At 55.1% G+C, this 22,112-nt stretch overlaps 1 protein-coding gene across 1 annotated transcript in view; it reads right to left on the minus strand.

Annotated features, from left to right (window-relative positions):
- Positions 1-1,095: 1,095 nt before the first annotated feature.
- Positions 1,096-22,112, minus strand: part of Niban2 (niban apoptosis regulator 2) — a 48,542-nt gene continuing 27,525 nt past the window's right edge. The window contains exons 2-14 of the mRNA XM_006998038.4: positions 20,465-20,595; positions 15,904-16,032; positions 14,435-14,540; positions 13,186-13,353; positions 7,249-7,364; positions 6,661-6,765; positions 6,399-6,561; positions 4,963-5,150; positions 4,075-4,230; positions 3,586-3,702; positions 3,345-3,452; positions 3,150-3,261; positions 1,096-2,914 (exon numbers count right to left, since the gene is read on the minus strand). Coding sequence (XP_006998100.1) covers positions 2,319-2,914; positions 3,150-3,261; positions 3,345-3,452; positions 3,586-3,702; positions 4,075-4,230; positions 4,963-5,150; positions 6,399-6,561; positions 6,661-6,765; positions 7,249-7,364; positions 13,186-13,353; positions 14,435-14,540; positions 15,904-16,032; positions 20,465-20,595 — 2,195 coding nt within the window. The 3' untranslated portion in view covers positions 1,096-2,318. The remainder of the gene's footprint in view (positions 2,915-3,149; positions 3,262-3,344; positions 3,453-3,585; positions 3,703-4,074; positions 4,231-4,962; positions 5,151-6,398; positions 6,562-6,660; positions 6,766-7,248; positions 7,365-13,185; positions 13,354-14,434; positions 14,541-15,903; positions 16,033-20,464; positions 20,596-22,112) is intronic.

Below are 22,112 nucleotides of genomic sequence, written 5' to 3' on the forward strand. Positions count from 1 at the left end.
GTGACCTGTGCGACCTTGGGAACTTGGGAGGGAGGGGAGTGGGCTGGGTCCCAGGAGAAGGCAGCTCCTCGGGGGAGAGGGAGCAGAGCAGAGCTAAGGCACCTAGGCCAAAGGGAAGGCAGCACCCTCTTCAACAGAGGGAAGAGGGACAGCCGGGGATGGCCTCGTTATTTATAAGCAGCTCATGGGCGGGCTGTGTTCCCTGCGGTGATTATCCTAGGTAAAGACTGCCAAGCAAACTGACAAGGCATGCTAACTCAGATGGGCAGTCCACTCCCACCAGCTGTAGTGACAGGGCCAGTCCATGTGACATGACACCCTCTGCCCTTGTCAATATGAAGTGTGTGGCCTGCAGCAGGTGCTCAGCAAGTGCCACGTGATGAGCTCTGGGGAATTAGCGTGGCCATTGGCACCTAGCACAGGCCTGGAGCCCACCCTCGTGGTAGGCACTCTGGAAGAGGACAGTTACCTGAAAGCTCTGTGGCCTCTCCCTTCTCTCTGAGCCTCAGTTTCCCCCTCTAAAATAGGGCATTATAAGATCGGGTTAGGGTCAGGTGGTGGTGGTGCATTCCTTTAGTCCCAGCAGAGGCAGGTGGATCTCTTGAGTTCTAAGCCAGCCTGGTCTACATAGTGAGCTCCAAGATAGCTGGGACTACACAGTGAAACCCTGTCTCATGAAAAAAGAAAAAAGGGGGCACGGGTTAGAGAGAGAGCTCAGAAAGGTGGTTGGCCTTTTGAAGATTGGAGTCCCACACTCACGTGGAAGAAAGGCAAGTGCAATCACACACAGTACTTGGGAAGCCCAGGCGGGCGGATCCCAGGGCTCACCAGCCAGCCAGGAACCCTAATTGGTGTTTCAGGCTAGTGAAAGACCTCGTCTCAAAACACAAGGTGGAACGACACCTAAGATACTCTGGCTTCTACATGCACATGTGAGTTCACACCTACACACACACACACACACACACACACACACACACACACACACACACACAGGGACCTAGTAGCTCATATGATGAGTCCCAGAAAGCTGAGATGAATGGGGTCCCTAGACACCCTAGGCCCAGGTCTCCTGGACCCCAGCAGCACATAAGATGAGCTTTAAATAAAGCGTTTATTGATGAGCAAAGCTTACACAGTTTGCATAGATTCTTCATACCATATCTGAAGGGCGATGGAAACCCCAAGGCACTAGAGGACATTGGAAGGAATTAGTGACACAACTGAGTAGGCCGGGGGACTGGTGTCCCTGCGCGCCAGCCACATCCTAGGGGCCTTGAAGAGGCCTGTCTGCCTTGCTCTCCCAACCCCAGCATCCGAGTCTGCAGAGGCCCAAGGTGAGGGTCATGTATCAGTCATCCTTGCTTGGTGTGACCATCATGACCAAGGGGACAAACCCATATGGCTCACAAGGACGTTGGAAGAGGGGTCTGGAATTGTCAGGGTTAGAGTGGGCTCAGAGGCTGTCTTCAACAGTGTCTCAGAAAGCCACGGCCCTCGGTGTCCCTCGGGAGCCCCGCCAGCTTCCTGGCAGGTAGTGAGTACCTTGGAAGAGCAGGGCGAATAGCCCACATCCAGGCTCTGCCAATGAGCAGCTGTCAGCCCAAAGTGGGGGTGGGGGGGCCAGGCAGACAGGAGCGGCGAGCACCCGAGATTCTCCAGCTTTCAGACACTTTCTTCACGTCTCCATCCGGCCTCCGTCGGACACTCCCAAGCTCCCCCACTCAGGACACTTCCCCTGCACAGACTACCACATTCTGGGCCTTTCTCACCCCATCTCAGGCCCCTTGCATCTCTCCCCTGCAAAACCCCAAGCCCCACCCTCCTACAGCAGCAGCTAGCAGAGAGGCCAGTGACAGCAGTCTGTCTGGTCTTGGGGCCTGCAGGGAGGGCTGAGACAGACCGGGCCCCACCCCTTCCTCGCCACCTTGGTGCCAAGGAGCCCCAGAGTGAGATGACAGAGTTCACCGGCTTCAGGAACAGCACCAACGCTTTCACCATCTCCATCCAAAGACACAAGAACCACCATGAGGGAAACAGGTGACGGAGGAAGGAGGGGGTCACCAGCCCCTTGCACAAAGAGGAAGCCCTTGAAATCAGACATAGCATTGGAGACCAGCCCACAGAGAACAGGGCAGTAACAGGTATATTGAACCCCATAGGGTGACTTGGGTAAGCCAGCCCCCTGCAGGTGCCACACCACCCCAGCCACCTCCCCCACAAGGCACAGGCTGGGGTACCCCTCCCCAGACATGAGGCTACAGTGCCCAAGGAGAGGCGGCCCAGTGCAGTGTCCAACAGAAGCCCGGGGGCAGGGCCTAGAACTCTGTCTGCACACCCGCGCTGTCCTCGGTGGTGTGGATGGGAGGACGGCGACCAGGACTGGACACCTGCTCCCCGGTCTCCTGGTCACTGGGCTTCGGGGGCTCAATGTCCATACCCTTTCCAGGTGGGAGATGCCCAAGGGGCGAGGCTGGCGGTGAGGAGGCCTCAAGGACTGCCATGGGCTGGGGGCTCTCCTGGACAGGGGCCCCATTGAGAAGGGGGCTGGCTGGTGGGGGGCTCTCAGCCTGCAGATCCTGGGCCAGCAGACCTCGGAGCTCGGCGACACTGTCCGGGGATGCAGGTGAAGGTGGTTCAGAGCCAGCCTCAAAGGGCAGCCCTGACTCCTCGTCCTGGACCACGGACACCACCTGCTTGGCACGCCTGCGCTTTTCTGTGAGGTTGGCTGCTTCAGAAGGGCAGGGGCTGGGGCTGCCCCCACTGTCACTGCCATCACCGCTGTCGCCATACTGTTCGCCCCAGTCGATGGGTGCACCCTCGGCCAGCAGGTGTAGGTTGGGGTCACTGTTATGCAGAACCATGCTGTCCCGGTAGAGGTTGTGTTTGCGCTGCACGGCGGCCTCCTTCACAGCTGCAAGACCACAGGAGAGAGGCAGTGCTCTTAGCACGGGACTCGGGCCAGGCCTCCCTGCCGCAAAGCTGTAACCTCACTGACCACTCTCAGCAAAGCCAGGGACCAGGGAGGGAAGCAGGCACACAGAAGCCAGTGGTCCATCCCAGCCTCCTCTCGGACTCTTGGGTCTCTCTGTGCCCTTTAGCTAACGCCACCTGAGCCTCCTCTGGGCCGCCCCTCCCTCCTCGCTCACCCTGCAGGATGTCCTTCATGACCGTCTGCAGCACCACCTCCTCGTAGGTGTTCTCCACCAAGATGAACCTGGCGAAGTCCTCAAAGATCAGTTCCTGGAAGCGTGGCAGCTCCTGCCGGGGAAGCAGGTAGAGATGGGTCAGAGGCTTTACCCCGGTGGCCAGTCCCTGAAGGGCTAGGGCAGGCTGGGACTCACCGACTTGCAGGTGGGGGCCAGCTTTTTGAGCAGAAAGGGAATGGTGATCTGCAGCAGCGCCTCCCGGAAGAACCTCTTGCGCACAGAACTGCTGTCGTAGTCGTATTTCTGCAGGGAAGGACGCAGAAGCGACCTGGGTCAGGGGCTCCCCTAAGCACCAGGGTCCTCCTGGAGACGGGCTGGGCAGTCGGCTCTGGCTTCAGAGGCCGTGCAGCTTCCAGCCCGGGGGAGTCAGGCTCACCTTCAGCACCCGCTCCAGAATCCGCTGGATGGACTTGCACAGCTCCTCCTTGGTAGGCCCCTTCCCCAGCTCCTGGTGCAGGAGGGTTTCGAAGGTGTACACAGCATTGTCCATTTGCTGCAAGGCACACGGCAGGGCTTGTGAAACCCTCCCAGGGTGACCAGAGCCCCTTCCTGAGCCCTTGGCCAGTCTCCCCACCCCACATCTGCCACAGAGCAACCGGAGATGCTCTGGGGTGTATGCTCACTGGGGGTCTAAATGCAGGTGTCTGCCTCAGAGTACAGATCCCAGGAAGGGACTAGGCAGTAAGGACAACTTCCGGGGACGGGGAGTCGGGGATCCTAAGGAGGTCTAATAGGCAGCCAGAGTCAGCGAGGTGAACAGGAGGCAAGGTGCTCAGAGAGGCATGGGAGAGGAGAAGGGCCTCCCTCTCGTGGTGATGGGGGCCATGGAGGGCAGCTATCGGGGTGCAGGCTGGCGGGGACACACCTCTCGCATGTGGATCTGGGCTCGCTGCTTGAACACAGATGTGCTAGACACGTCAAAGCGCTGCTGCAGCCCATCCAGCCGCAGAGGCTGCATCTTCTCGTAACAGCTCTGCATCTTCAGGGGGTGGTAGGCCAGCTGAGACAGCTTCTCCATGTACTGCAGGGGGCGGGGCCACATGGGTGACTGCACAGCCCCCACACCCACACCCTGCCTGGGCCTGGCACCAGCTACCCAGGGGTGGCCTTCTGGAAACTGTGCCCCTTAGCGGACACCTGGGAGGGCCCAGGAGAGAAGGGAGGAGGATCTGAAGGTACCGCGGTGTTGAGGGGAGAGGCCAGCCCAGGCACTGGAGACAGTTCTCATCCCTCAGGACAAACACCCAGTCCCTCTGAGCATCGCTGTCTTCAGGTCCCAAATCAGGACTTCTAAGGCCCTTCTGGGTTCTCAAATTCTGATTGTTACTGCCTGGGATTCGCAAACTTAAAGTCTAAAGGGGGAGACTAAAGCTCAGGACCAATTCCAGACCCAGGCAGGCTACAAGGGACAGCCGCCCTAAGAGCTAGGTCAAAAGGGCCAGTAATGCATTACTTCACTGTGGGATGTGTGACCTGTTAATGATGCAGCTCACGCCTGACGCTTACCTCCCGCCCCTTCCTTCATCCCTCACTGTCCATTGCTCTTACACTTTAGCAACCATCCTGCCTCATAAAGGCTGATGGTAAAGGGTCAAAATAGCCACTCTTGCCTCCAGCCACCAGCCCCGTTAGACTGGACAGCTTTGCCCTGTGGCTTCTGCCTCTGGTCTCTGTGGATGCTGAGAAAGGGCAGGCCATCGTGAGACACAGCGGACACTCTGGGGGGGACACCAAACCCATGCCCAAGTCTCACCTCGCCCAACTTGTCAATGCCCCCTTCGTTGATCACGTTCAGATTCATGTCTGTGACTTCTTTGAAGAAGACATCCCGCACCTCAGTGAAGCCCTGGCTGGTGGGCACCATCAGGGCCTCTAGGATGGACGGGATGTAGGGCTGGACGTGGTTCCTCACACACACCTCCGCCTTGGGAAGGATGAAGGCTGTATGGGGAGGGAGAGGATTTGGATGGCGGGTGGTGTCGGGACACAATCTATCCCATCCTACCACCCCAGCCTTTGCACAGCCCATCCCGGATGCCCGAGAAGCTGCTGTGTTAGAGGTACTGGTGACGTGAGCTAGCTCACTGACCGAGAGAGGAACCAATAAAGACAGCAAATCAAAGCAGGAAACCGAAACCGGGCTGCCCTGGCTCTGTCTACCCTCCTAGCACTCCAGAGGGGCAGGCAGGAAAGTTAGAAGTTTAAGACCATCTCTGCTATGTATTTAAAGCTAGCCTGGGATACGTCTCACAAAAGAAAGGAAAGGAAGGAAGGAGAAGAAAAGAATTTGCAACTCAGGTGCCTTGTGGACCCATGAGCTTCGTGGAGACTGACCACCGCCCTGGAGCGGGGTGCTCTGAAGTCCGCCCCGCTTCTTGCCTGGCTAATACTACACGCAGTAAATGTCAGCTCTCAGTCCACTCCCACTAAACTCCCAGTGACCGTGGCTGGTCCACAGTCACCTCGGGAAGCCACCACCTGCTGGTACCCCATGTGGAAGGAACACAAAGTGAATGATGAAGGGAGCCCGTGCAACCCGGGGAGCTAGGCGTTTCCAAGGTGACACGGCGATCCACCAGGTGACATGTCACCAGACCTGAGTGGGCCGAGGATGGACAGAGGCCTGAACCTCAAGGACAAAAATCTCCACATTCAAGATCTGAGCTAGAGTCAAAAGCTTGTCATCCTAGGAACTCGGGAGGCTGAGGCAGGAGGATCACAGATTCAAGTCTAGCCTGGGTAACTTACAAGACTTTGTCTCAAACAGTATTTAAAAAAAAAAAAGAGGCCGGAGCTGCAGCTCGGGGACAGAGTCCTTATCCAGTGTGGATGAAGCCCTAGGTTCAATTCCTAGCACCTCTAGAATCAAATCTGAAGAAATAAAACTTATACTGGGCGGTGGTGGCGCACACCTTTAATCCCAGCACCTAGGAGGCAGAGGCAGGCAGATCTGTGAGTTCGAGGCCAGCCTGGTCTACAGAGTTCCAGAACAGACAAGGCTACACAGACAAACCCTGTCTCAAAAAACAAAAAAGTAGAAAAACAACAACTTAGAGAAGAATTTGCAGGAGAGCCTTGGATTCGATTCTGAGTCTTCGGCAGAACCACCTCCAGTGATGGATAACAGCAGAGAAACTGGCCTGGCCCTGGAGAACCGTGTACACACACAGCGGCTTCCGGTCCACCCACCCCGGATCTTGCTAGCCAGGTGCTCCTTGGAGGTGATGATCTGATCCATGTCAGTGCGGATGACTGCCTCCATGGCCGGCCGGGCCAGCTGCAGCTTAGAGAGCACCTCCTCAAAGTGCACCTTGGCCTGCTCAAACACCAGCCGGTATACGGCATCTGAGATCTGTGGGTACAGGAGAGGCGTCAGCCAGGGCTGAGAGCAGAGTGCCAGCCGTCCCCCTCAATGCCCTCGTCTCCGCCAGGGCCTCCCGGGTCCACTCACCTGGATCCACTGTCGCTGTCGCTCTTGTGGCTTCCCCTTTAGCCGGGGGCCAAGCTCTGCCTTCAGCGCTGGGCCCAGCTCCTCCATCACCAGATTGCTTAGGATCTAGGACCAAGAGGCAAGAGTCAGGGCTGGGGTTGGTGCTGATCCACCTGCCTTATTTCTCTGTGATTGCAGCCACTCAAGGCCCCTGCTCTGGGCCTCCTCCACACCCCTGCTGGGCTAGCTCCCACACAAACCCTACAGGTATCAGGTGTCTCTGCCTGGGTGCCCAACAGCACCCTTGAAGTCAGGTGTCCCACCACAGGGCCTCTGCATGCACATGTAAATACGTCTGTGGAGTTAGTGTCTCCTGCGAGGCAGAGCTCCTGATGGGAGCTAGAGCCATACTGTGCACAGCTGCCCTGCCCCCCAGCACCCAGGGGCACGAGTGGGCAGATTTACAGAGGTTCTCACTCACCCAGATCTGATCTTGCCATCTCTTCCCAAACCTATTGCTCCCCAGAACCCCATTCCTGGTACCAGCCTTACCCACTGGGACCCCAAGATGTCCTCGGAGGGCTCCTCACACAGCCCTTCTATCCTCACCTGCACCTCATTCCCACACAGCATTTCCCAGGTGCCGTACTGCTCCTTCGACTGGCGGTACATGCGGATGGCATCGGTAAATGCAGGGCCCTCCACCTTCGAGTTCTCAGGGATCCCTGCCCAGGATGGAGGGAGGGAGAGAGGGAGAGACGAGAGGTCAGCAAATGACCCTCTGCCAAGACCAGCCAGCCAGAGTGCACACTCACCCCATCGAGGGCACACGCAGCAGGAAGAGCAGCTGTGACTCACCTGGCAGCACCCTGGCAACCCTGTGCCCCCACCCCGACCCAGCACAGTCATTAACGCGACCTCACAGAAAAACAGCCATAAGTAGTGAGTGGCCAAGCTAGACCTGGAAAGTCACCCCTCCCTTGGACAGCACACCGCGGCTCCTGGACTCCTGAGACCCACACTCTAGCCCTGTTCCCCACAGAGTGGCTACATTAGTGTCCTGTGACCCTCTGGTGGCATGACAGACTCCAGTTGTGCAGACCAGACAACCTCTGTCCCAACACCGGACGTCGCATCCCAGCTTGCAAACAGCCAGAGCTGGTCTTTGTCAATACACTTTGCTACAAAAGTAGACCAGAAGATGAACCTGACCCATGGGCTGCTTTCTGGGCCTTCCTTTATATCACTGAACCCCAAAAGAGCCCCCGTTTCCTCTTATGGGAACAGTGACCTTAGCCTGGCATCCTACACACACTGAGGAGACTCTGAGCTGCATCATGGGGACAATGAGCCAAGAAGGGGGCACCAGGGCCTTTTGAATGACACTTTTGTGTGGTTTTGGTTTTTTGAGGTGCTGAAGATCGAACCCAGGGCCCTGGGTGTGTTAGGCAAGCACTTTATCACTGAGCCACATGCCCAGCCCCTGAAGGACACTTTTTATCAGAAGCTAAAGAGCCCCCTGGGCCCTGGGTCTGTCTTGTCTACGTGCCAGCAGGTACAGATGCTAAAACATTATTGAATAAAGAGCTGGGAGTGAGCCGGGTGGTGGTGGCGCACGCCTTTAATCCCAGCACTCAGGAGGCAGAGGCAGGCGGAACTCTGTGAGTTCGAGGCCAGCCTGGTCTACAGAGTGAGTTCCAGAACAGGCACAAAACTACACAGGGAAACCCTGTCTCGAAGAAAAAAAAAGAGCTGGGAGTGTGGCTCAGTGATGGAGTGTTTGTGTAATATACACAGGGTCCTGAGTTCAACTCCTAGTGGGAAAGTAGAGCCTGGGAGGGTAAAATGAGAGTAGGAACCACTGCTAACAACCAGGAAAAATACTGTTTCTCAATGCGGCTGCTACTGGTGGTGATGGTGGCCTGCGTCACGAGGGAGTTAATAAACACGGCATGGACCCCAGACCAATGCTGAGGAAACAAGATACAGGAAGTGGCCAGCTCTGAGTAGGGAGAGAGCGTGGTTAACACACCCAACCTAGCCACGTGCCCCTGACCACAGTGTCCCTGGAGCCCCAGAAGGGGAAATGACAGTCTGTGCATCACAAACCCCAGCATCCACTGAGTGACAACAGGCTGAGTCACCCCACAGAAAGAAAGCTTCTCCCTCCCCCGCAGCCAGCGGCCCACAGGGATTGCTGCCTGTCAGAACTCAGAGCCGACAGCACCCACCCCAGCTTTCAGGGACCGGGGCCAGCCTGTGGGCAGAGCAGAGAGCCTTCAGCAAAGGTGGTACCCAAGCCAGGGCAGCCAATGTGGCCCCGAGAGGAACCCAGCCAGGCTCTCAGGAGGACACAAGTCCCCTGGAGCCCAAGTCTGGAAAATCTGGCAATGCATAAATCACAGCCTCTCTCAGGTCTAGAAAGTTCCACTGTGCAGGTGGCAAGGAAAGCGTGTGCAGGGCAGGGGCGTTCCAGGTAGGGAAAGTGAGGCAGCGGCCAGGGAACAGCAGGTTTACAATCCACCCCCTCTGGGCTCTTCCTGTGAGCCTGGCCGCTGTCCACTGTGTTCACCTGGCTCACACCTCAGAATGTGGCTGTGTTTGTAATGACGTCTCTCTCCTAACAGCAAAGCTCAACTGAAAGATTAGGCTGAGCTCAGATCTGGGTGGATTGGTGTCTTCATAAAAAAGGGAAATCTCGTGTGTGTGTGTGTGTGTGTGTGTGTGTGTGTGTGTGTGTGTGTGTGTGTACACGTACCTTTACTCATCCATGTATGTGCATGTTGAGGCCAAAGGTCAGTGGGAATTTTCTTCTATCCATCTTCTTTCTTTTTTAATTTAATTTTATTGTATGTGTATGGGTATTCTGCCTGCATGTATGTGTCCATATTTGTGCAGTTCCTAAGGAGACCAGAAGAGGGCGTCGGAGCTCCTGGAACTGGATGTGAGCCATGTGTGGGTAATGGGACAGGTCCTCTGGAAGGCAGCCAGAGCTCTTAATCACTGAGCCATCTCAGCCCCTCCAACTTATTTTTTGAGACATGGTCTCTCACTGAACCTGGAATACATTTTAGCTAGACTGGCTGCCTCTGGCCACTGCGTCCCCTCCAGGACTGGGTAACAAAGAGATGCTGCTCCACCAGACTTTATGTGGGTGTTAGGGATCCAAACTCAGGCCCACAGGCTCCTACAACGCTTCATTCACTGAGCTGCCTCCCTGTCCTGTTTGCTTGCTTGTTTGTTTGCTTTTGAGACAGGTTCTAAACTTAGCCCAGACTGGCCTGGAACTCACTATATTGTCCAAGTCTGAGCCACCATACCTCACCTTGAAAGAAGGGGATTTTTATTTGTTTGCTTGTTTGTTTATCGGAGGCAGTCTTGTTTATGTATTTGTTTAATGAGGGCAGTCTCGTTTACTTACTTACTTACTTACTTACTTATTTATTTATTTATTTATTGGAGACAGTCTCACTGTGTAGTCCTAGCTGGCAGGCCTTGAACTTACAGAGATCTGAGGCAGAATGACCACTATGAGCCTAGAGATTTGGGGCCAGCCTGGGCAAGACTCTGTCTCAATGAGAAAAAAAAGAGAAAACTGTGTGCTCAACAGAGGAATGACTCACCACTGACGCCTGGTCCTCTAACCTCCAGAACTAGAAAAAGAGTAAATTTCCTTGTGTGAAACACCCAGTCCTGGACGGAGACTTCACACACATCGGCCCTCTTCACCCTCAAAGAGGGAATGGGGCAGCGTGGGGGCTGTCTTAGCTTCAAAGAAACTGAGGTTCCAGCTGCGTGTGCGTGTGCGTGTGTGTATGCGTGCATGCCTGCATGTTTGCATGTGGTGGTGATGCGTGCAAGAGTGCACACATATCCCAACATTGAGGGGAGGGGGCCCAGGCAGGAGGAAGACAGCAGGTTCGAGACCAGCAAGACTACATAGCAAGACTCTGGCTCAAAAGAAACCGAGGATGGGATGGGCAAAGACTTGAGAACACACCGCTAAGGAATAGTTAAATCAGGGCTGGAACCCAGGACCAGGGACTGAGCAGGACGTGGACACCAGGCCGAGGAGGGCTGAAGTCAGTGCCCCAGCTGCCTCCTGCCACCCCCCACTGCTCCGGGAATGCAGGATGTGAAGGGGGCCCTAGCCAGGCTGGCAGCCACCCAGCTTGGCGTCCTTCCCTACCACCCACCCCCACTTCCTGGCAGGGCCAGGAGTGAGCAATTCCAGGCTCCACAAATTCCAGGCCCAGCCTCAACAGGGAGGAAGCAGAGAACTTTCTCACAGTCCTGGGGTGGAGGGAAGGGCCATGTCTGGAACTGGCCTTGTCAGCTCCTGCAGGGGGTAAGAGAGCTGGTCTGGGGTAGGGCTTTCTGTCATAAGGCTCTTTGGTACCTCCTCTCCGGCCCACAACACCCAAGACCTTCCAGCTGAATGCCGGCTGTGTGGAGGCACTTTTTTTTTTTTTTTTTTTCCAGCGTTATCTGAACCAGTTCATTCTTCCCCCTAATACCTCCATTTCAGTCTCTACTGTCATATACCCCAGGGAACTGACCGGTGGCTCCTCCCCACAGCCTTTTCCTCACCCTTCTCCTACCTGACCTGGGGTCCCCTACTCGGCCATAAGTAAGCCGGCAGCCCTGGGAACCTACCGAGGGCTCCTGGGCCAGCAATAGGTGAAGAAGAAGGGTGCCCCAGGCCAGGCAGCCAGATCCTGAGCCAGAGGCCCAGCTCCAGGGACCTGGGAACAGGAGCCCCTTTGTGGGGAGCAGGGCAGGGGCCAGCCCAGGTGGCAGGGCTTGGCCTGGCTGAAGACCTGGTTCCCTCCCATCTGACAGATTCCAGAAAGGGCGGAGGCCCTTCAAGAGAGGTGAGGTGAGCTGGGTTCAGCCAGGCGCCTACACCTCCCTCACCATCTTGTGGAGCTGTGCCCGAGAGCAAGGTGAGAGCCGCTTTGCCTCCCCCTGCCTCTGGGACCACATCACCAGGCCGGGGTTATTCCTTCTCCAGGGGCAGAAAGATGCTCCTCACCTCACCTGGGAGACATCTCTAAGCTTTAGAGTTCCTCAGCACCCTCTAGACCTGGCCTCAGAGCCATCCCAGCCTCACTTCAAGTCTCACACACAGAGTACTGTCCCCATTCCAAGTCACGCTTTTGGGGGCCACAGCCTCCTACAGGAACACTTCCCCACCCCATGCCTGCCCCATCACCTCCCCCAACACACGCACAGGCTCCTGGGTGACTCCCAGCCAGCACCCAGCACAGAGAACACCATCCTGGTAGCTCATCTGTGCCACATCTGTCTCCATCACACAGCTGGCTGTATGTGGGCAGGGTTCATGCCTCGCTCCTTTCCATAAGCTCAGAATAGAAGCCATAAATGTTTGTCGAATACATGAATAAACTGAAGAATCAAACCATGAGTTTACAAAGGAGGGAGAGAGCCGGGGGGGGGGGGGAACCTTTGCAGATTGCCATGTGTAAAGAAGGAAATTATATCATAAGAAATATTTTGGGCCGGACAGTGGTGGTGCACACCTTTAATCCCAGCACTCGGGAGGCAGAGCCAGGCAGATCTCTGTGAGTTCGAGGACAGCCTGGTCTACAGAGCGAGATCCAGGACAGGCACCAAAACAACACGGAGAAACCCTGTCTCGAAAAACTAAAAAAAAAAAAAAAAAAAGAAGAAGAAGAAGAAGAAGTATTTTGGTATGTGGGATCTCACTGTAGCCCAGGCTATCCTAGAATCACTATGTAGCCCAGGCTGGCCTCGAATTCACAGGGATCCTCTGCAAACCATTATTCTCATCTATAAGAAAAATCTTGACCAAGCACAAAGTGGACTCATGCTATGAATCCCCGTCATACCTCCCAAATATGCAGGGATCCTCTCGACATTTTACAGAGAACTCAGAGGGAAGTCAGTCTCCATGAAAGTTAATCTTGGTTGTCAACCAACAATCACCATGGAAACAAATCTCTGGGCCTATCTGTGAGGAAGTTTCTAGATTGGCCTAGCTGAGGTGGATTCACCCTCAGTACAGGGGGCACTCATGGGCTGGGGTCCCAGACTGGATAAGAAGGGGAAGGGCTGACAGCAGCAGCCTCCATGGCTCTCTGCTTTCTGGATGCGGTGTGAGCTGCTGCCACACTCCTGCCCCCAGGCCCTCTGAAATGAGAGACAAAGTCAACCTTTGCTCCTTTAAGTTGCCTTTCTGGGTGTGTTTGTTACAGCAACAACACTAATAACTAGGAAGTCTCCTAACATCACATTGCTAGAAAGTGGCAAAAATCAAGATGATTCTGAGATTGTGGGTCCAGAGGCTCAACAAGTACAGCCTTTGGAGAACAATTTTCCAATGTTGCCTTGGCAACACAGAAGTATTTTCATCAAGGAGAAGGATAAAGAGTGATAATCAAAAGTTTACAACTCAGAAGGGAAGTGAGAGCAGATCGTAGAGCAGGGTTGCCATACCATCCACAACCACTAGGTGTCGCCACCCAGCACATGAGTAAGTGCTGCCACCTGCTGGCCCCTCACCATTGTTGCAGTGTCGGACGCAATCCTGAAGCACGGCCTGCCATTTGTCCTGTTCGGCTGCCGTCATCATGCAGAAGTAGTAGTGACGGGCATAAGGATGCCACAGGACCAGCGGGAACTGCGTGGGGCACTTGAGGATGGGCGTGGAGCCCGATTTCGATGTGGTCCCTGTGGAGACATAGCTGTGAGCAGCTGCCCTCTGCCGCTGAGGCCTAGGCTCAGGCCTAGATAAGGCTGTCCTGTCCTCAGGGTGTCTCAGCAAGGAAGCAGCTGACCTTCATTTGACCTCCAAGGCTCAGCTACAATAACTGAGAAGCCTGGCACCGTGGCCCCTCCTTCCAGAACTGGAAATAGGTCACACCCACCCTGATCGAGTGCATGGCTTTATGAGAGGGTCAGGACTCTAGTTCATTACATTCTTGGGTTTCCCTTCAAATTTCAACAGCAGAGGCCAAGCTGGTGGTTTAAATATCCAGGGAGGGAGGGAGGCATGTGGGCAAACAAAATAAACAGAAAGGACTTTTTTCCCTTGCTTTGGCCCTCATGGGTATTTTAGATCCAGCAAGACAACAGGTCCTGGGCTCACCACTGTGGTCAGCAATATGACAATAACAGTTGTCTGTGGTCCAGCTTTGGGTGGCTGGGATAAGCTTACAGGGCACACCCCGAGGCCTTCGGGCCCTCCCAGCACCAGGTTCAGTTGGTACTGAAGAACCTGACGTCAGAAGGGGAGGGGCTTTACCTGTGTGGCCCCAACAAAAGGACAGAGAGTCAGTCCTGGAATCCAGGAAAATGGACTACTACGTGGCATCTACAGCCACATGGGCTTTAGTTCCAAGCCTCACATCCCAGGTGGGGACTGAATAGAATGGGGAGGTCTAAGATAATGCCTCAGAAATCCCTGGCAGGGTCACCACCATCTTCTCCAGAGACAACCATGGTTTCAGGGAGGTGGGAAGGGCCTCCATCACAGAACTCTGGTGCATACGGCTTTGGCCTAGGCAGGGCCTGGCTGAGGGCCCACATGATCTGGGTCCAGACCCTATCCATACACAGCCTGGGGCAAACTCCACCTCATGAACCTTTGGAGTCTCCCCTTTGAGGGCTCGGTTTGTTCAAGAAATATGCAGACTTTCTAGGCCCAACTGGCTGCCCTGCAGAATGGAGCCCGAGCAATGGGCTCAGGGTCATCCCCTTCCCTAGCCAATCCTTAGGCCCATGTAGGACAGTAGGGTCGGAGACCACTTACCTGGTAGGGAATTGCCAACAAGCTCCAGGTACTGGTCTACAGAGGTGAGAACTTTGTAGCCTGCACTGTTAATGACAGCTCTGGGTGGCATCTGCCGCTCATAGGCCTGAAGAGAGCAAGAGAAATGAAGCCTCATGGTTAAGAATGTGGCCAAGCACAAACCCCCATTTCCAGCTGGCCCCAGGATTACGCAGCTACTTGTCCAAGGTGGGGGAGGGAGAACTAGAGGAGTCAGAAGTGACTGACCGACCAACCAACCGACCAACCGACTGACAGGGCAGGGATGCAGCCTCATGTGGAGTGCTTGCTTGGCATGCTCTAGGGACTGAGTTTAGTCCCCACAATGGAGGGCATGGAGATTGACTGTCGTATTATTGGAGATGGAGTGGCATAGACCAGACCCAGCTCTGGGCCCTGACTTCAAGAGCTGGGCCAGGAGGGAGGGGAAACGCTTGGCACAATATCAATAGATAAGCTTTGTTAGGGGGCAGCAACTACAATCACTGCCACTGCTGCCTCTGGGACCAGCGAGTCTGTGATTGTCTGTTACATATGAGACACTGCTGCGGATGCTCTCACAATATAAGAGGTGGCTCATTTCCAGTTCACAAGGACAGGAAGTAGGCGTTGACTCTGAACCAGGACTGTCTCCAGAACCCAAGGGCTTTGACATTACCTTGAACCGCTCACCCCAAATTTCTAGCTTCTAAGCATTGCAGTGTTTCAAGGGAGAGTTAGGTCAGTGCCCAGCTTTCCTTACAGCTATGGGAGGGAAAAGGATTCTGACCCAATTGCCCATACATCAGGGCTGCCAGGCAGCTGTCTGCCACTAGGGGGCAGACAGAGCTACTCTGAAAAAGGCCTGTCTTTGGGGCAGCGCTGGAGAAAAGTTGGGCAGATGAAATAAAATCTGTAACATAACCAGGTGGGACTTCTCCCAAGGGCTCAAAGCAAATACAAGACACGGTCAAACTCCCATTTCTGCTCAGACCCACATCAGGGCAAGGAGGATTGGGGAAGGAGAATTCAGGAGCCCCACCCAGAGAGTGGCACGCAGGGCCAGATGGCCAGCAAACAGCTGGTGTGACTGCGGAAGCCTAAGGATGGAGGGGCCTCCTGGGAGAAGTAGGAAGGCTAGCCACGAAGGAGACCAAGGCAAGCAGAGGGCAGGCTCTGCGTTGAGCAAGGGATTTGGTGGGGCTTGGGCATGACCAGAGGGCAAGAAGGGTTAATGACGTGGACACCTGGACAAAAGGTAAAGGACATTGAGAGAAAGAGCCCCCAGGCAAACAGGTCTGGAGAAGTGGAGAAGGCTCGGGAAGTTTGCCGTGGAGAAATACTGGGGGCAGGCGTGAATGGGGAAAGCATGGAGCCTGGAGCCTCAGGTTTGGAATGGGGGTCACGGAGTAAGAAGGGGGTAAGTGCAGAGGGCGGTGGCTGGCTGCCAGGGGCAGGCCAGACTCACTCACCACTTTGTTCTCGTACAGCACCAGCCCATAGTTGTGGGGCACCAGGCTGAAGCGATTCCTCCACTTCTTATTGTCCTCCTGGTACTGGAAAAGGTTCCCAGAGAAGATGATGCGTTCATCCAGGGGCACCTGTGGGCAGGAAGTGAGCGTGAAGCCAAGAAGGAACAAGGGGTCCCAACAAGGTGGCCGCACAGCCGTCAGGGCTTGCATTTGAACTCCTCGTAGGGTGTCACCCACACACGGGTGTCACCTACACACACATACCACCGCCACCGCCGCCACCACCACCACCAAACCCCTGGCCTCATCAGGACTCGGAGACCAGGCTGCACTGCACCCCCTGTGAGGTTCAGGGCAGTGAGGGACTCACTCGGGGTTCAAAGAGAATATGAGTGGAACCCAGCCTGGGCATTCATTTGGAGCCAGGCCTAAGCTTTCCCACTCTCTTCTAGTCCAGGGAGCCCCCCAGGGAGGGAAGTGGGGAGCAGGCTGCTTCCCCTGTCCACCTGCTACCTCTACTTCAGGGCACAGCATTGACCCAGCTGGAGGACACACCATTAGGCCAATACTTAAAAGGTCCTAGTATGTGGGCAAGCCTCTGCCCAGCTCTGGGCCTCAATTTCCCCTCAGAACAATGAAGACTTGAACTTATATCCAGAGAGCATCCCAGCTCTGCCAGCTGGCCAGGTGGCATCCCAGAGTCGGGGTGAGGAGAGATGTTGGACCAGCGTCCAGGCAAAGAGATGACCTATGTGGGCTGCAGACACGCTCAGCCATTCCTACAAACCCTACAAGGACTGGCATGACTCTCATTCAGCTCCCTCGTCTGTAAAATGGAGACTGTGGCCGACACCAGGCAGGCAGCCCATACAAAGCCAACACAACAGTGATCATGTCAGGAGTCTGCCAGAGTGCACGAGACATGTTCTCCGCTTCTGGGCTGACTTGGACATGGGAAGGGATGTCTTTACCCAAGCCGAGACTACGGAGATCAAGGAAGCTTCTGGAAGGGAGGTGCAGAAGCTGCAATGGACTGTGGGGCCCGGGGATCTAGGAATCTCCATTTCTAGGCAAGTTCTGTTTATTCTATGATAAACGTGGTACCAGTTACAAAACAGACCGAGTACTCTATGCATTATTGATGGGAAAAAGTATGACTTTGCATCTTGGTCTGTGGATCTTGCTCCTCCTCCTGTGTTCTCTCCTGGCTCCTTTCCCTAGCTGCCTCCCCTCCCACACCCCACACCCCCCCCACTCCCCCACTCCCCCCCACACTCCCTCCCACCCCGCTCCTCAGGGGAAACTACACTCTTAAAAGGAGAGGCCATTGTGCTCAGACAATGGCCCCACACCAGTTTCCTCTCTAGAAGAAAATATTTACAGGAAAAAAGGGTCTGCTCCCCTCCCCCACCCGGGCTTTGCCCTTGTCAGGCGGCCCCCACTTGGTGGTCTATATTTAGACTTCTGTAACCCAGCCCTCCAATCCGTCTTTTCTAGGAAGAAAAGCCAGGGTTTTCCTAACACCCTGGGAAGACCCAACCGGCTCAGCTGGGCATCTACAACCGGAAGGCCCTGAGATTAGGAACAGTCCCAGAGGGTTGACTCTAGGAAGTGCCTGAGCCATGAAGCCAGGCTCTGCACCCCACCACTGAGCACATCCCCAGATCCTGGGCCATCTCACTGAGACTGCCTGGCTGCTGGGTTAGGTTTTATTTTTAAGATTTTTTTTCCAAAGGCAAGCAAGCCTCTAATCCCAGGTTCAGGAGGGAGGTAGAAGGAAGGGGGACCAGAAACCCAAGGTAATCCTCAGTTACAGGTGGAGTTTGAGGCTAGCCTGGGCTACATGAGACCTTACTCAACAGAAAAACAGGTTTTCTCAAATGGCAAGAGTCCTGTTTTGAGTGGAAGGCCTTTGGGAGGCCCACAATATTCCAGACCCTACAAATCAAGGGTACCCTTGCCACCCATCACAGGAGCCAGAGAAGTGACCCCCCAGTGACCCTCAGAGCAGGGAGGGGGTGGTGTGAGGTTCTCCACCACAAAACAACTACTGATTACTCTGTTTGCTGGGGTGGAAGGTGAGACACCTCTTTCTATGAGTGTGTACCCCAGATGGCCTTAACTCCTGCTGGTCCTGCCTCAGCTCCTGAGTGCTGGGGTCCCAGGCCGGCGCCTCATCCTGACCCTCTGTTATTTTACTGCAATGACTGTTATGACTGTGACCGCTCTGGTGACCGACACTATTTCCCTTCTATTACGGTAAGGACTTCACGTGGCAGTCAGCTTCATGAGCCATCAAAGAAAGCCCCAGGCGATCAGGAACATCAACAAATTTCAGGCCACTCTTCTGGCTACATGTCCCGTTTGCCTGCAGTGGGACACAGTCCTGTGAGGGTGAAAAGCCAGACACACAGAGAAACTGCTTACCACAGCATCGGCCTCACTCATCCTGGGGAACCACGTTGCCTGAACCCTTTGTCTGTCTCTGGTTTTGTTCTTGTTTTGAGTCAGGGTCCTAGGATATAGCCCTCCTTGGCCTGGTGTTCAGCACGTAGTAGCCTAGGCTGGCTCCTACCTCAGCTTCACAAATACTGGGATTACAGGTTTGGGTCCCCACGTTGGATGGGCCTCTCGCCTTGCCGTCTAGACAGGAAAAGCAGTTTAGGCCCTGCTCATCCGGGCTGAATTCCAGCCTCCCTTTCCTCGCCACACAGGTGCCGGTCGGTGCACACCTGCCCGAGCCAAGGCCAGGCCACGCCCAGGCCTCTCTGCTTTAGAGTGGTACACGAGGCACAAACAGCCCACCCTTTCCTCCCAAGGCAGGCTGCAGGCGGGAGAAGGGTTCTGGGCTAGGAATCTAAGCCAGCTCTGTCGGCTCCTGGGCCCAGACCGGGTCCTCTGGGCTAAGCTTGGGACTTTGTACATCTGGATTCACTCTGTCCGTCAGTCCCTTCTCACAGTCAACCCCTCCCTGGCCCTCAGGGCCTCAGCGGAGCAGCCTTTTCCAGACTGCCCAGACTGTGGTGTCTGTAGCCGCCAGTCATATTCCCGGGTCCCACTGTACTGTGCAGACAGCATTCACTGTCTGTCACCTTGAGCACTGCCTGGAGCCTTAGCACCTGACCCTGCAGCCGCCCTCAGTTCTGTATAACCTTCTTGTACACTGTGAAGATGTGTCTTCGCCAAGGCACCTTCGGGTTGGTTTAATAAAGAGCTGAATGGCCAATAGCTAGGCAGGAGTGGATAGGGAGGATTCTGGGCAGAGGGAGGAACTCAAGATGAATTAGGTGTGCCAGAGATGCCAGCAAGACATTGCAGAAATTGGACATACCAAGAGGTAACCGAGCCACGTGGCCGAACGTAGATTAATAGAAACAGGTTAATTATGTTATAGGAGCTAGTCGGGGAAAAGCCTAAGCTAAGGCCAAGTTTTCATAATTAATAACAAGTCTCTGTGTCATTATTTGGGGCTGGCGGGCCAAGAAAGTCCAAATACAGTCATCAGCAAAGATTCCCTTCAGAGAGCCCTGGAGTAGTGTTCCAGGCACGTAGCTAGCCTCTGCCTCAAGTTGGGTAATTCAGCAGCCAAACCAACTGTTTCCTTCCTGATTTCACCCGAGCTCTGTTACCTCCAGGCCTATCACAGTCCCCACTAATTCTAACGCTAGCACTGGATAATGAATGACAAGGTCCTAAGGGGAGGGGAACCTAGAGCAGGTGGCCTGGGACAGTGTTAATGGATCTGTGAAGCAGAGACCATGCCACTTCCATGCTGGAGGGGAGGACACAGGACCAGAGAGGCTTGCCACATGTCACTTGACAGTGAGTAACCTGAGCTATCAAGACTGCAAAATGCAGCTGTGACAATAGAGAGGTTGCACTGGCAGTGGGGTGGTTTGCACTGGCAGTGGGGGTGGTTTGCACTGGCAGTGAGGTGGTTTGCACTGGCAGTGGGGTGGTTTGCAACTGGCAGTGGGCAGGTTGCACTGGCAGTGGGGGTGGTTTGCACTGGCAGCGGGCAGGTTGCACTGGCAGTGGGGTGGCTTGCACTGGCAGTGAGGTGGTTTGCACTGGCAGTGGGGTGGTTTGCACTGGCAGTGGGAGGGGTGGGTTGCACTGGCAGTGGGCAGGTTGCACTGGCAGTGAGGTGGTTTGCACTGGCAGTGGGAGGGGTGGGTTGCACTGGCAGTGGGGGGTGGTTTGCACTGGCAGTGGGGGGTGGTTTGCACTGGCAGTGGGAGGGGTGGTTTGCACTGGCAGTGGGAGGGGTGGGTTGCACTGGCAGTGGGGGTGGTTTGCACCGGCAGTGGGGGTGGTTTGCACTGGCAGTGGAGGTGGTTTGCACTGGCAGTGGGGGTGGTTTGCACTGGCAGTGGGAGGGGTGGTTTGCACTGGCAGTGGGGGGCAGGGACCAAGTGAGGGAAGGTTACCTCAGCCAATGAAGGGCCCTTAGAGACCAGCCCACCAACACAGGGAAACAAAGGCCCAGAGAAGCCACATCAAAGGCCTCATGGGAGAAGGGCTGGCAGAGCCCAGGCTGCCCCCCCCCCATGCCTCTCACCTTGCGCCAGAGCAGCTGCGCCTGTGGTGGACCGGTGCCCTCGATCTCATGGCGCATGCTGTTGAAGAGGGAGACACCATATTGGTCCTCGTAGAAACGGAGGAACTCTCTCAGGATCTTCTCAGTTTTCTCTGAAAGGGAAGCATGCAAGAGAGTGTGAGGCCTAGGGAAGGTGTGTGGACACCTAGGGAATCAAGTCTGCAAAGTCCTGCGTGAAGAACTGTTCACGCGATGCACAAATGCCCTTTCACCCAAACTGGGACTGGTCACCTTGGTCTCTCACACGCTAGGCAAGGGCTTTGGTTGTGAGCGGTCTGCACAGTGGCCACCCACTCCTGACAGGAAGCTGGTCAGTGGCCACACAGAGAGAAAGGAAAACCACATCCAACAGGCCTAGGAGAGTCTCGGGCTCACTGGCAACCAGCACCAAGTGAGTCCGCTTTCCCCCTGGGTGGACAGGGTGTGGTGAGTGGGCACGGGTTCCCTACAGGGCTGCATGCTCCTTTTGATGCCTTGCTCACACCTAGGATACCATGTAAGTGGGCATGGACCAGCTAATGTGCAGAGGTGGAACTGACCAGCACAAACCAGTCCACCCAAGACAGAAAAAAGCCAGGCTATGGTGGAAGTGACTGGTAGACCCTGTGAAGACAGCTGGAAAGCAATGGTCTCATACGCTGAACACAGTCTCTGAGCAAGAATGATTCCTATTGGCGAAAGGTGTGGCGGCCATGGGCTCGGGCTTTCCCGTGCAGGGATTGGGGGGTGCAGAAAGCCTCCTCACTTTCATATATTTGAGTCATTTACTCATGATTCAAATTCATCTACCAAGTTAACCCTTTTTTCTTCTTCTTTTGAGACAAGAGCACATGTAGCCCAGGTTGGCCTCTAACTCTTTACATAGCCAAAGCTGACTTTGAACTGATCCTCCAGGCATGAGCCACCAAGCCCTGTTTAAAGGTCAGGGGTCAAATCCTGAGATTCATGCAGGTTAGGTACACACTCCACCAACTGAGCTATTGTTGCATAATATTAATGTAAGACGTGTTACATTCATTTATGCTGTGGAACCTTTGTTTAATGATGCAAAGATGTGCTGCATTCTTTTATGTTGCATTTGTTTAACTCTGTGAAGCTGTGTTACTGTGCAGCCAGGACAGCCCCAGGGCCCGGGGTGAAAGTCACTCGGTGTCTTTTCACACAAAGTGAACATAAGTCACCCAAGGGAGATGGGACCACAGCTCCGGAGAGGAAGCAGGAAGCCTAGGGAAGGAGAAGCCACGGGGCCCACGGAAGAAGTGGAGAGAAGGGCAGAAATGGTGTGGGATGGGGGCATGGCTCCACTGAATGATGTGAAAAAGAGGGCACACTCATGCATCCAAGAACAGAGTGCCCGGCGGGAGCCCTGCTGCCCCTGACTGCAGTCCCAGGCACACTCCTCTACTTGACCTCAGGAACCATAGCAAACGTGACCCAAATCTGGCAAACCCTTTGCCAGCTGATCTTCCAGAATCAACCAGCACACGAGAAGGCGGGGCCCTCTTGCTACATATCTGCTCCCATTTCTGGAGCGGACGGGACGGGATGGACTAGGGACGGCAGCTGGTGTTGAGGTTACAGACCTCCCATGTGGGTGGGGAGAAAGCGG

This window comes from Peromyscus maniculatus, chromosome 4 (genome assembly GCF_049852395.1).
Source record: "Peromyscus maniculatus bairdii isolate BWxNUB_F1_BW_parent chromosome 4, HU_Pman_BW_mat_3.1, whole genome shotgun sequence".
NCBI lineage: Eukaryota > Metazoa > Chordata > Mammalia > Rodentia > Cricetidae > Peromyscus > Peromyscus maniculatus.